The sequence below is a fragment of the Schistocerca cancellata genome, chromosome 9, assembly GCF_023864275.1.
Source record: "Schistocerca cancellata isolate TAMUIC-IGC-003103 chromosome 9, iqSchCanc2.1, whole genome shotgun sequence".
Taxonomy (NCBI): domain Eukaryota; kingdom Metazoa; phylum Arthropoda; class Insecta; order Orthoptera; family Acrididae; genus Schistocerca; species Schistocerca cancellata.
In genome coordinates, this window is record NC_064634.1 from 324,629,006 (window position 1) to 324,643,931 (window position 14,926).

Below are 14,926 nucleotides of genomic sequence, written 5' to 3' on the forward strand. Positions count from 1 at the left end.
TGAAAAATACTGCCTGTTGACTGTCTTGGGGTACTACCTCCTAAGTGGAGCCGCCTGTCTGGTTATATCCACGTTTGGCGGCTGTATGGCCATGTAGGAACTATTTGTATGAGTTGAGGCTGATGTATAACATACACTCCTGGAAATGGAAAAAAGAACACATTGACACCGGTGTGTCAGACCCACCATACTTGCTCCGGACACTGCGAGAGGGCTGTACAAGCAATGATCACACGCACGGCACAGCCGACACACCAGGAACCGCGGTGTTGGCCGTCGAATGGCGCTAGCTGCGCAGCATTTGTGCACCGCCGCCGTCAGTGTCAGCCAGTTTGCCGTGGCATACGGAGCTCCATCGCAGTCTTTAACACTGGTAGCATGCCGCGACAGCGTGGACGTGAACCGTATGTGCAGTTGACGGACTTTGAGCGAGGGCGTATAGTGGGCATGCGGGAGGCCGGGTGGACGTACCGCCGAATTGATCAACACGTGGGGCGTGAGGTCTCCACAGTACATCGATGTTGTCGCCAGTGGTCGGCGGAAGGTGCACGCGCCCGTCGACCTGGGACCGGACCGCAGCGACGCACGGATGCACGCCAAGACCGTAGGATCCTACGCAGTGCCGTAGGGGACCGCACCGCCACTTCCCAGCAAATTAGGGACACTGTTGCTCCTGGGGTATCGGCGAGGACCATTCGCAACCGTCTCCATGAAGCTGGGCTACGGTTCCGCACACCGTTAGGCCGTCTTCCGCTCACGCCCCAACATCGTGCAGCCCGCCTCCAGTGGTGTCGCGACAGGCGTGAATGGAGGGACGAATGGAGACGTGTCGTCTTCAGCGATGAGAGTCGCTTCTGCCTTGGTGCCAATGATGGTCGTATGCGTGTTTGGCGCCGTGCAGGTGAGCGCCACAATCAGGACTGCATACGACCGAGGCACACAGGGCCAACACCCGGCATCATGGTGTGGGGAGCGATCTCCTACACTGGCCGTACACCACTGGTGATCGTCGAGGGGACACTGAATAGTGCACGGTACATCCAAACCGTCATCGAACCCATCGTTCTACCATTCCTAGACCGGCAAGGGAACTTGCTGTTCCAACAGGACAATGCACGTCCGCATGTATCCCGTGCCACCCAACGTGCTCTAGAAGGTGTAAGTCAACTACCCTGGCCAGCAAGATCTCCGGATCTGTCCCCCATTGAGCATGTTTGGGACTGGATGAAGCGTCGTCTCACGCGGTCTGCACGTCCAGCACGAACGCTGGTCCAACTGAGGCGCCAGGTGGAAATGGCATGGCAAGCCGTTCCACAGGACTACATCCAGCATCTCTACGATCGTCTCCATGGGAGAATAGCAGCCTGCGTTGCTGCGAAAGGTGGATATACACTGTACTAGTGCCGACATTGTGCATGCTCTGTTGCCTGTGTCTATGTGCCTGTGGTTCTGTCAGTGTGATCATGTGATGTATCTGACCCCAGGAATGTGTCAATAAAGTTTCCCCTTCCTGGGACAATGAATTCACGGTGTTCTTATTTCAATTTCCAGGAGTGTAGTCCTTGTCATGTGCGCCCTCTCTGGACTTCAGGGTGACATATGTTGCACCTACGTGGTAAGTAGCTCAGCACTGTTCTACGTAGGTTGTGTCCCTTGTCTTCTGGGGACCGTCTTGCTTTCCGCTTTAAAAATAAATAAAAAATGTTATTTCAACTTCTACGTTGATATGAAGCTAAGAGTATTATTGAAAAACAAAATTATGTGCCCCTCTATCATTTGCCGGAAACCTCCTCTCCATAGTTTGACTCATTCCCAAAATAAAAGGAGTGTGCAAATTTTAGGTGAGTCTTCCACTGTTTGTTGGTGTGGAACGTCTGGAACGATTCGGACAAATTTGGTTAAATATATCATTTAGAAGAATGAATCTTTGACTCTGCAGTGGTGTGCGCACTGTGTTAAAAACTTCCTGGCAGACTAAAACTATGAGACAAACTGGTATTAAAACCAGTAACCTTGCCCCTCGCATAAAATGCACTTTCAGACTGATATTTTTCTTTTTTCTCATCTTCTTTCCACCATCTTAGCCTACTTTTCACTCGCTGCGCCGAATTCGTTGACGATAACCTTGACTTAACTACTTTCTCACGAAGTGTTAATCCTCTTGAAAGCCAACGCTTAAGGGATAAAGAAACTCTTCTTAAAAATTTAAATCGCTTTCAGCAATTAAAAATCCTCTTGAGAAAGTACAAGTAGTCTCCGCAAATATAAATCCTCTCGCAAAGTAAAAATTTTTTTGCTATTTAAGGACGTCCCACGAACCTGTCACTGTTTCAAAATACTGCCAGCACGTCTTTGCTGCCTACCTTGTTGTGGACTAATACTGGGAGAAAGCATATCGCGGACATATCGCGGACAAACTACTTAATGAAAACCTAGTTAGTTTTAAACGAAAATTTATTATTCATTTCTAGGAATTTGTGACCCAAATTTCTAAACGTAGCTCCTCACAAACAATACTATGTTGCGTCGCTTTGAAACTATAAAAACAGTTACACTCATTATACTTAAAAACAGTCACGTCATCGGACGAAGCCGGCCGCGGTGGTCATGCGGTTCTAGGCGCTGCAGTCTGGAACCGCGGGACTGCTACGGTCGCAGGTTCGAATCCTGCCTCGGGCATGGATGTGTGTGATGTCCTTAGGTTAGTTAGGTTTAAGTAGTTCTAAGTACTAGGGGACTTATGACCACAGCAGTTGAGTCCCATAGTGCTCAGAGCCATTTGAACCATCGGACGAAATTTCCCGATGTTTTGTAGTTTATGATTCTTCTCAATCCATTCTCTTGCGGTTGTTACTTTTTCTTTTCTTTTTTTGATAGTGTTTGCGTTTCTCTTCATATTTTATATCTATTTGAGCTTCGAAAATTTAATTACGATAACTCCAAGGCCATTAAGCTACAAAGCAGTTCACAAGAGGTATCACGAACTGTCGCAATGTGCTTAGTTTCAACCAGTTCTGGAATTCTAATTGTCTGTGGAATTATCGCGTGTCATTGTTTCTGTACTCTTACATTTCTCAGAATGAAATATAGTTTGCGTTCAAATTGACTAATGCCATAATATCCGAACAAGTAACAACTAATTAAGTTAACACAGGTCCTAACACGACAAAATATGCAATACTTCCTATAACGTACTTTACGTAACCATATCAGTTTTGTAATTAATTTTAGCCCATGAGGCGTAAACTGTCACTGTTACGTGCTATAGTAATTTTAAACATCTATCACATTACAGACATGAGAAAAAGTAAGAATTGTAATATTAAATAGTTTTACTCGTAATAATTTCATGTTACTACTTGTTACTATACAACATAAATAGTACATAAAATGTCGTCAAAACTGTAAATTTCAGGAGCAGCTCATAGAGGGCGCCATATGCAAAACCGATGTGTACTGTGAAACCAACATATAATTTTACGACAGTAATAGTTGAACTGTGTAAGCATTCACTTGAGCTCGAACAACTGCTACAATTCCGCACTGGTATTTAATGTTAACATTAAAAGACAACGATGTGATGGACTTATAACTTTTGTAAATCACATTGTAATATATACTCTTTTATTTGGTTTAGCATTGATAATGACCTGACACAGGTCTAAATCTGATCTGCGTTGTGACTATAAATGTCATATTAAAGCAACTTAATTCTACGACTGATTGCTGCTCTATCTAACCCAAAAAGTTAATAGTGTCACATCCACTGCACACCATGTTTACTCTGCGTCAGTTGCTCGCTCGAAACATGCGTCGCTGAGTCTGTGATAGTGAAAATTCCAGCTCATCTGAAAGCAAATGAATTACAGTATTTCAAACCTGAAGTAAATATGAAAACCGTAGCAGTAACTAAGTCGTTTACTGCGCAAGCAAATGCACTGAGTCAAAAAAGGCGCAAGACGAAGGAAGCCTGCCGCTGTGGCCGAGCGGTTCTAGGCGCCTCAGTCTGGAACCGCGCGACCGCTACTGTCGCAGGTTCGAATACTGCCTCGGGCATGGGTGTGTGTGATGTCCTTAGGTTAGTTAGGTTTAAGTAGTTCTAAGTTTTAGGGGACTGATGACCTCAGATGTTAAGTCCCATAGTGCTCAAAGCCATTAGAACAATTTTGCACCACGAAGGAACTGTGTAGGCTGAAGTGATATTCATATAAGTATCAACGGAAAATGCAAAACTGCGACCTTTGGTCGCCGACAAACGAATATGCGACACTACAGTGCCATTTCACTGCACAGCTGACAAGGGTAGTAAGTGAGGGACATATCGATACCAGAAAATAAAATATTCCTGAATTCTATTCCGTGTACTCAGTTGGACAGTAAATATGACCCTCAGTAAGGCACGTGAACAGTATATGCAACCGTCAGCATTTGAGACAGGACGTGTAGTTGAACTCAGACAAGCCAGATGGAGTAATCAGCGAATCGCTCGATATCTGAACAAGGCACTGTCTCACTGATCGACGACGTCGGTAGGAATAGCTGCACCGTGGCCGAACACAGTACCAAGAGGGAAGGGGTCAACCTAGAGAGACCAGAATGTGAGGATCGAGTAATCGTCGGACAGCACTCAGAGCTCCGGAGTGATCATTATCACCGATCCGGCGTGCAACTGGTGCTTCAGTGACCACAAAGACCATTAATGGGCTGCTGACAGAAAGGGGGCGGAGCTCACAGTGCCCATTGTGCCGACTACCATAGATCTCTGAACACCAACAAGCCCTTTTACAGTGGTGTCGGGATCGTTTGGCTGGGAATCTCATTGACTGGAGTAATTTTGTCTTCAGTGATGAGTTACACTACGAATCGAACCCCGATGACCAGGGAAGACGTCCCGGGCAGCGATGGGATACTAACCTGACTATCGCCCGCCATACCTACGGACAACCAACACTGATGGTCGGGATGCCACTTCTTTTTATGGGAGGACCGCTTCCGATGGCATCCTTACAGCACAGTGGTACGTCGACGATATTCTAAGTCCAGTTTTGTGGCCCTTCATGGCAAGCTGGGCTTACGTTTCAGTAAGATAATGTCCGCCCACTGATGGTAAGATTTTCTACAGCTTGTATTTCTGCTTGCCAAACCCTCCAAACCCTACATTTGCAAGCGAGATCCCATGATCTTCACATGCACATCTACATCTTTACTCTGCAATTCACACGCAAGTGCCTGGCGGAGGGATCGTCGAACCATTTTCATACTACTTCCGTAGCATTCCATTCTCGAATGGTACGTGGGAAAAAGGAACACCTAAATCTTTGCGTTCGTGCTCTGATTTCTCTTATTTTATTATGATGATCATTTCTCCCTATGTAGGTGGGTGTCAACAAAATATTTTCGCATTCGGAAGAGAATTTTGGTGATTGAAATTTCGTAAATAGATCTCGCCGTATGGAAAACCCCCTTTCTTTCAGTGACTGCCACCCGAACTCGCGTATCATACCAGTGACACTCTCATCCGTATTGCGCGATAACACGAAACGAGCTACTCTTTTTTGCACTTTTTCGATGTCCTCCGTCACTCCTACCTGGTAAGGATCCCATACCGCGCAGCAATATTCCATCAGAGGACGGAAAAGTCTAATGTAGGCTGTCTCCTTAGTGGGTTTGTCGCATCGTCTAAGTGTTCTGCTAACAAAGCTCAGTCTTTGTTTCGCCTTCCCCACAATATTATGTATCTGGTCTTTCCAATTTAATTTGCTCGTAATTGTAATTCCTAGGTATTTAGTCCAATTGATAGCCCTTAGATTTGTGCGATTTATCGTATTCCCAAAATTTAAAGGGATCCTTTGACTGGCTCAATTAGTGAAACTCTTTCCCTTGAAGAAGTCTTCCAATTTTTCTGAAACTGTAATCAATTGTTTGTCTATAAATTTACATCACATCTACCGATTTCAGTCTCATTAGAATAATTCCTTCTTGGTACGTCGGATTTTTTTTATTTAGTTTACGTACTGTCCAATACCTGTCTGTGTATGTTGAGAGATGGATAGTTGTGGTAAAGAAGTCGCAAAGAAGTTTCTTTTTCAGGTCTGACAACCACAGAATTGACAAAATGAGTTTCTAATCCTTCATCCCACCAGAGAAGTAGTAGTGTTTTTTTTTTTCCCTGAGGCTGCAGACAAATCTCGGTTGATGGTACCGATTGCTTCCTCCTTCGGTGAAGTTTGTTCCCACCAACCCACGTTTTCGTGTTAGAACGCCGAAGAAAATCGCCCGGTGCTAAATTCGTTCGTCATTGTCGTTGCTAACGTTTCGGCTTTAGCTTTAGGCACCTGAATAAATCACCTCTCTAGTATGGTTTTCAATCAACTTTAGTTTCAAATGACCCGATAATGAAGTAAACATATTCCAGTTGTTATTCTGCCTTTGTCTGACTCGCCTGTAGGTCTTATACCCTGGTAGTCTCACAAAGAAGCCACCTTCTCTGCTGACAGTAACCAGCGTTTGTTTCAGGTCTTGATTGGTGCTTCGAATCAGACTTGCGATGATGTGTCCTAGTAGCACGTCCAGTCAGAAAATTTTATGACACTGCATATTCCTGCTAAAATTATCCGTTTTTCGTCATCATAGTTTCCTACTTCTCCATGGTGTACCGTGAGTTCCAAGCCGTTTAAATCGGAATTACAAGGTCATTTCCCATCTCCTCCTCGGGAGTGATATGATTCTCCAACCACTTGGTTTATAGAGCAAATCTTTTTCGCAGGTCTTCTGCGTATTACTTTCTCCTTATGTCATTCCATTTGTATTTAATACAAGGTGTCCCAAATGGTACGTAACAACTTCAGTGTCATTTAAGTCGACTTGTAATTAATTTAGTGAAAGAAAGTAAAGTTTTTCCGTTTTTTTGTAAGCATATGAATAAATATTTACTGGAGTCCAGAAATGAATTGAAGAATGGAGTCTGCACAGAAAGAAGCACCTTTTTTGCAACAAAAGTCAGACACCCAGGTTCAGAGAAAGAGCTGAAGACGCTTTCGGAGTACCCGGTGCACTGACGTACGTGGGATTCGCAGTTCCTTTACGGCCTTACGAACAGACTTTGTGCTGAACGCTGGAAAACCTGTCAAATTCTTTCCATATTTTTGTCACTTCTGCTTGGCCTGCCTACATATCGCTTCAGATCCACACCACTGTTTCCCTGAAGTTCCTGTGTCATTCTCTTACGCCTCTTTCAATAAACGAAGCTGCACACAGTGCCTTTTCCTGTGCAGACTCCATTCTTCGATTCATTTATGGCGCTCCAGGCACCGTGGAACAAAAAATAAAGCAAATTAAACTTTTTTTCAGTTACGTTGCTCTTGTGACTGAGAAAAGCAAAACATTTGTTCATTATCATATACAAAAAACTTTTTGAGTTGGTCTATCAAACTTTACTTCTTTTCTCTAAGTTAATTACAAGTCGATTTACACGACACCGAAATTGTAGCGCACTTTTTGGGACACTCTGTATATTTTTCCTTTCTAATTTTTTTCGTGTCTTATTTCATCTCTTAAGGGTGTATCCAGCCGCTCTTCTTAGGCGTCTCTGTGCCACTGTTTCAATAGCTCATTTCCATTTCCTGTTCAGAGCCAATTTTTTACAACTTTGCGCAGGATAGACACTGATTCACTTTAAAAAATTTAATTTTTTTATCCTTTTTTCATTGATAGGTAAGTTTTCTGTTGACAGTGCCGCGCATCGATTGGAATTCATTCATTTTATTTCTAATCGCCCTAAATAACTGCATTTGCTTACTAGCTGGATTACGCCCTCTTCGATCTTCGATCGGAATGGGTATTTCCCCATCAATGACATACCGGTACTGTTATATTTGCTGCAGGTTATCTCTAAGCTGTAGTTTAAAACTGAATTGGAGAGGTTTTTTCGAATGAGAGATACCACGAAGCAAATAAAATCGTCTTTCAAATTGCGTGGCCAAAATTTAGAATATTTCGTACAATTGAGCGCCTTGTATAGCAGTATCAATAGAGATTTTATAACGCTTTGGTAATCGGTGGCACCATTATGACGCCATTTGATTTATGATTTTATGCGGGGACATTTCCACTCTATTGTTAATACAAATCAACGTACCCGTTCCCACGCTCCTTAAGACTTGTGCCAAATAATATGGGTAGAGGTTTACACTCGTAATTTTCCTAAGCTTGTGCCCGAAAATTAGTACACTGATTTTTCGTAGCCAGTGAATAACAGAGTTTCTGCGTTAAAGTCATGATATGTAGTCGCTACGTAAGTGTTCTTTTCAGAAATCATGCCGTTCTTCTGCCAAAATGGAGCTAATGGTAGTTTACCGCCTTGGAATAACTTTCAGATAGACTTTAAGCGCTGCTGTTAATATATTATCGCCCTAAAAATTGCTATGTTCTTCCCTGTTGACGTATTTTATGCTGGAATGTTTACTCGCGTGAAGTTGCTGTACACTGACGAGACATAAGTCATGAGACCCCTCCTAATATCCTTTTGCCAAGCACAGTGCAGAAAGTCGACGTGGCATGGACTCAGCAAGTACTTAGGAGTTCCCTGCGGAATTATTGGCTCATGCTGCCTGTATAACTGTCCACAATTGCAAAAGTGTTGCCGGTGCAGGATTTTGTGCACGAAATGGTCGACGGGAAACATTTCGGGCGATCTGGTAGGTCAAAAAAATTGTTCAAATGGCTCTAAGCACTATGGGACTTAACATCTGAGGTCATCAATCCCCTAGACTTAGAACTACTTAAACCTAACTAACCTAAGGATATCACTCACATCCACACCCGAGGCATGATTCTAACCTGCGACCATAGCAGCAGCGCGGTTCCGGACTGAAGCGCCTAGAACCGCTCGGCCACAACGGCCGGCGATCTGGCAGGTCAAATTATTCGTTCGAATTCTCCAGAATTTGGCCCGCCGCGTGGGATTATCCGAGCGGTCTTAGGCGCTGCAGTCATGGACTGTGCGGCTGGTCCCGGCGGAGGTTCGAGTCCTCCCTCGGGCATGGGTGTGTGTGTTTATCCTTAGGATAATTAAGGTTAAGTAGTGTGTAAGCTTATGAACTGACGACCTTAGCAGTTAAATCCCATAAGATTTCACACACATTTGAACATTTTTTTGATTGTGGCCCAGTGATATGACACATTGTCATTCACAAAAATCCCAAAGTTCCTTGGGAACATGAGGTCCGTGAATGGCTTTAAATGGTCTCCAAGTAGGCAAACATAACGATTTCTATTCAATGTGCGGTTCAGTTGGACCAGAGGAGCCAGTCCATTCCACGTAAATAGAGCCCACACCATCATACAGACACCACCTGAATGCACAGTGCCTGTTGAAAACTTGAGTGCATGGCATCGTGGGGTCTGCGCCGCACTCGAACCCTACCGTCTTCTCTTACCAACTGAAATCAGGATTCATCTGACAAAGCCATGGTTTCCCAGTCATATAGAGCCCAACTCATCTGGTCACGAACCCAGGAGAGCTGCTGGTTGTGCTGTTACCAAAGACACTCGCGTAGATCGTCTGTTGCCACAGTCTATTAACCCCACATTTCGCCATACAGTCCTAACGGATACGTTAGTCGTACGCCCATCATAGATTTCTGATGTTGTTTGTCCGTTAGCATTGACTACTCTATGCAAACATCGCTGCTCTCGGTCATTAGTGAAGTCTATCGGCCACTGCGTTGTCCGTGGTGGGAGGCAATATCTGAAATTTGATATTTTCGGAACACTATTGACTCTGTGGATCTCGGAATATCGAATTCCCTAACGATTTCCAAAATGCAACGTCCCATACGTCTAGCTCCACCCACCAATCCCCTTTCAAAGTGTGTTAATTTCCGCTATGTGCCCATAATCACATCGGAAACCTTCTCACATGAGTCACCTAAGTACAAATAACAGCTCCAATGCACTGCCATTTTATATCTTGTGCACGAGATACTACCGCCATCTGTATATGTGCATATCGCTGTCACCTGAGTGTACAGTAAACTCCTGTTTACCCAGGAGCGGATGGTACAAGCATAGTTGCCCATTTAAAATTAAGAAAGGAAAACTGAAAAGAAGTCTGTTACAAATAGAATGAATACTTTCAATAATACAAATTTCTGCTTGTGTAAGCACGGATGGCAGTGTAAACAGACGGCGACCGTGTTAATCAACTTCACCGCTCAGTCATTTTGCAACCATTCTATAAGGAACTTTTTTTAATGGCTCTCTGCTTCTGCGAACAAAATTTAAAAACATTAATCGAGTAGTAATTAGTCCCAAATAAAAGTGCTTAATTTGATGGAACATAATCCAGTTCACTAATGATGTGCGTTGCTGTCGAATTCTAGAATCCATTAAATAAAAATGTTTGAAAACTGCACGTCCTCTAGGCCACACAATGCACTAACCAAATCACATGACTTAAACCAACAACAGTAGATTGCAATCATTCAGAACTTCAACGAAAGGCTTCGCAAGCATTTTATTTAAAACAACGGTTTGACAAAATTTTCCCCTCTTGCGTAAGAATTTATGTAATTGGTACGTAGCACAAAGTGTGGTCAGTTACAAATTTTGCCTCCTTCTTGCAATTTGCCGTCTCTTTCCGTTGCACATTACCATAGAAGTTACAAGACAGAGAAGAGAATGACATACAATTTTATTTTCTGGTAATTGAACATGGATCGCAGTCCACAATACTGAACTGCCACGGTGGAGAAATTATATAAGACTCTAAAATACACATGAGTAACTGGCACGCAGCCAATGGGAGGAAGAGAACGAGAGATAATTTTGTTGTATTTTAAAGCCAGAATTATCTGTATATCCTCTAGAGCACAGTCCCTACACACAGCAAATTAAGAAACGTGGTTTGTGTATAACGTCTACATGACCTGAATGCAATCTGCAATCTGTGACCGCTGAAAACTGTTTATACTATCATACACCTACACAGCGATGTTTGCGTAGAGTAGTCAGTGCTAACGGACAAGCATCCCCATAATGAGACATGTTTGGATCCACATGATAAACAATTTTCGTAATACTTCTTCTTCGCAGGCTGGACTGGCGCTGTTTTCTGCACGATAAAACGATTTCCGTAATATTTGTTGTTCGCAGGCTGGACTGGCGCTGTTTACGGCACCACAGATCGTAAATAACGGCAGATACATTAATTGCTGTGCGATGTCTGGATATTTCCGCCTGTAATACACAAGAAGAATATTCCACAAGAGTAAATGTGGCAAGATATATAAATGACCTAGTAGATAGTGTCGGAAGTTCCATGCGGCTTTTCGCGGATGATGCTGTAGTATACGGAGAAGTTGCAGCATTAGAAAATTGTAGCGAAATGCAGGAAGATCTGCAGCGGATAGGCACTTGGTGCAGGGAGTGGCAACTGACCCTTAATATAGACAAATGTAATGTATTGCGAATACATAGAAAGAAGGATCCTTTATTGTATGATTATATGATAGCAGAACAAACACTGGTAGCAGTTACTTCTGTAAAATATCTGGGAGTATGCGTGCGGAACGATTTGAAGTGGAATGATCATATAAAATTAATTGTTGGTAAGGCGGGTACCAGGTTGAGATTCATTGGGAGAGTCCTTAGAAAATGTAGTCCATCAACAAAGGAGGTGGCTTACAAAACACTCGTTCGACCTATACTTGAGTATTGCTCATCAGTGTGGGATCCGTACCAGATCGGGTTGACGGAGGAGATAGAGAAGATCCAAAGGAGAGCGGCGCGTTTCGTCACAGGGTTATTTGGTAACCGTGATAGCGTTACGGAGATGTTTAACAAACTCAAGTGGCAGACTCTGCAAGAGAGGCGCTCTGCATCGCGGTGTAGCTTGCTCGCCAGGTTTCGAGAGGGTGCGTTTCTGGATGAGGTATCGAATATATTGCTACCCCCTACTTATACCTCCCGAGGAGATCACGAATGTAAAATTAGAGAGATTCGAGCGCGCACAGAGGCTTTCAGACAGTCGTTCTTCCCGCGAACCATACGCGACTGGAACAGGAAAGGGAGATAATGACAGTGGCACGTAAAGTGCCCTCCGCCACACACCGTTGGGTGGCTTGCGGAGTATAAATGTAGATGTAGATGTAGAAGAGCAAGCCATTCATGTTCATTTTCCACCGGGACGGAAGATCGGATGTTGAGGTGTGGATACATGGACGCTAAATGTTTAGCCTATACTGACACGCATCGTTCACTTTGCAGCCCAGGTACGGCCATGCACAACACATCAGGTCGACAAGTTTGTGACATGTTTGTGGGAAGACTGTTCGACACAGACAAAAAATAACCGAAATACGCTGATGTTTGTACATACTAACCTGCTACATATAAAAAATATCTGCCCTTATAACCGTTGTACCCCTTGCGAAGGGCGTAGCAGATGCTGGTAGTAAAAGTCCTGGGAGACAGGGGAAGTGCCACAACAAAGGTAGGAAGGAGGATTCCCGTTGCAGAAAGGTTGGCCGTGCCGTTTGCAAAGAAACCATCACAGTATCCGCCCTAAGCGATTTAGGGAAATCACGGAAAGCATAAATCTGGATTGTCGGACAGCGGTCTGATCCCCACTCCTCTGGAAAGGGGAGTGTCTCGACAGTGTGCAACTTCGTCAGATACCGCACTGCCTTAAGGCTGCGGATCCAGCTCCCCGTGAGAACGCAGACTAGGTAATCAACAGATGAAAAATTGGCCCGGCCGGAACTTGGAACAGGATTGCATGTCACTTAATCCCCACTGATTTGATCCTCAGTGAACCGCTCATTCTATTTCATCTCCTTTCATTTTACGGCAGTTAATTCGTTTCATTTTAGCTAAACTACCTGTCGTTATTATTTATCTCAACTGAAATATACAAATGACTTTATATACTCACTTTTACTTCAACTACGCGGTTCGTAGGATTATGCTTTCACCATGGGTTCGAATCAGTTAAATTAATAGCTAGACGATTTCTGTATTCCACTTTTTGAAGTATTTGTGGCACTATCTTTCAGTGTCACAAGTCACTTTTTGGAAACGTATTTACACTCGAACACAGAAACGATGAACGACGCACTACGAAGGAGTTATGAAAACAGGTCACAAACTTCAAATAGGTATCGACGGAAAATGCAAAACTGTAAACTTTGGCGGCGGATGGCTGAATGTGTGACTTTGCAGCGCAGTTTCACGGCATAGCTGGTAAGAATAGTAAACAGCGAACATGTCGATACCAGGACATAAAGTCTTTGTGCATTTCATTTCGTCTACTCACAAGGGAATGGTCAGACTTGACATGCCGAAACATGTATTGCTTTTTTTAGCACTGTTATTTAACTGTGCAAAAAGGTCCGTATGCAAAATTGTAGCTGCTGACATGAACTGGAAGTCACCTAAAAAAAATCACGAACATGGATGTGTTTCCTGCTTGGCGCTTGCAGTGACGGCTGGCCACCCCTGGAAATGGCGAGTCGCGAGCGTTGTGCGCATGGTCGGGAAGTGCGACCGTCTTATCGCGGCGTTCACTAAAGAGGAATATCGCTGCGCGGTTTTGGTGGGAAGGGGAAACGAATATTCGTTTCTGTGATATGCACGTCCTTTTAATTTCTGGTACGTATTTCGAAACATACCGTCCTGCAACTGGTTAGAGATGTGAAAGATGTTCTGTACATGTTCATCTGTACTCCGCAAGCCACTTTACGGTGACCATTCAATCTCCCCTCACAGGTGATGGCGAACCCTGTAAATGGTTTGCTGCTTGCCATGGAGATATACCACAGACGCCAAATGAAGCAATCAACAGAAAACACGCGTGAAGACTATGTGTTGTGCGACATGGTTGTTAAACTTCTAGACGAGCATGTAAATGGCGCAGACATGTGGCTAGAAACAACTGAAAAACTCGATATTGCAGACTGTGAATCTACAGACGGCGAATACACCGACGAAACTTGCACTCATGAAGACTCTTCTAGTGATGGTGCCACGTACCATCGTCAATTTTCTCCGAAATTAACATCAGCAACTACAATTACCTTATCAGACAAAGAAAAAGCGGTGACGTACTGATTGAACGAAAGTGATAAGAAACGCCTACGTGTCAGTACTGTTCAAAATAAGTATCGCTTTGTCCGTTCTGAACGTGAATTGTATAGATGGAAAAAGGAAGTCGCTGGGCGACTTATGAGTCGACTGGAAATTGCGACGGAGATAAATGCGCGACTTTTTGAGCTATTTTACCGATGCCAGACAACAGTCATTTAGTGTCAGCAATACAACTTTGCGTAATTGGGCGTTAGAGATTTCCATCGCGATAGGCGCTAAAGAATTTACAGCTTCTCAAAGTTGGATTAGTCGCTTCAAAAGATCACATAAAATTGTGGCACGAAAAATAACAAAATTTGTATCGAGAAACAGGTCGGAAAATGAAGTGACACAAATCGAAATGATAGAAGCTTTTCTTACGAATGCATAAAAGTAAAATCTCTAGTTTTAGTGAATCGTACGTGTACAATGCAGATCAGTCAGGTTTTCAAAAAGAAATGCGTACGAAAAGAACACTGTCATTCAAAGGGGAAAACACATTGAGGCGATTGCGCAGTCCACGACTTCACTCACCCATTCATACACTATAATACCCATAATTAGTCTAGATGGTTCATTGCTGCCTAAACTATATGTGTGTCTTCAAGAAGCAACTGGACGTTTTGGACCACGTGTCAAAAGAACAATGTTCTACGCAAACAATCTTGCGGTAGACGCATCGAAGTCTGGAAAAATGGGAAATGAAAACGTTACACTTTTCATGCGTCATGCTTTTATTCCGATCTGCGGGAACAAATCTCTTCTCCTAGATTCGTGGTCAGGTCATAAAAGGTCTGATACA

At 43.6% G+C, this 14,926-nt stretch overlaps 1 protein-coding gene across 1 annotated transcript in view; it reads left to right on the forward strand.

The window, feature by feature from the left end:
- Positions 1–280: 280 nt before the first annotated feature.
- Positions 281–14,926, forward strand: part of LOC126101392 (calcium-binding protein 4-like) — a 544,715-nt gene continuing 530,069 nt past the window's right edge. Inside the window, exon 1 of the mRNA XM_049912057.1 lies at positions 281–404. Coding sequence (XP_049768014.1) covers positions 281–404 — 124 coding nt within the window. The remainder of the gene's footprint in view (positions 405–14,926) is intronic.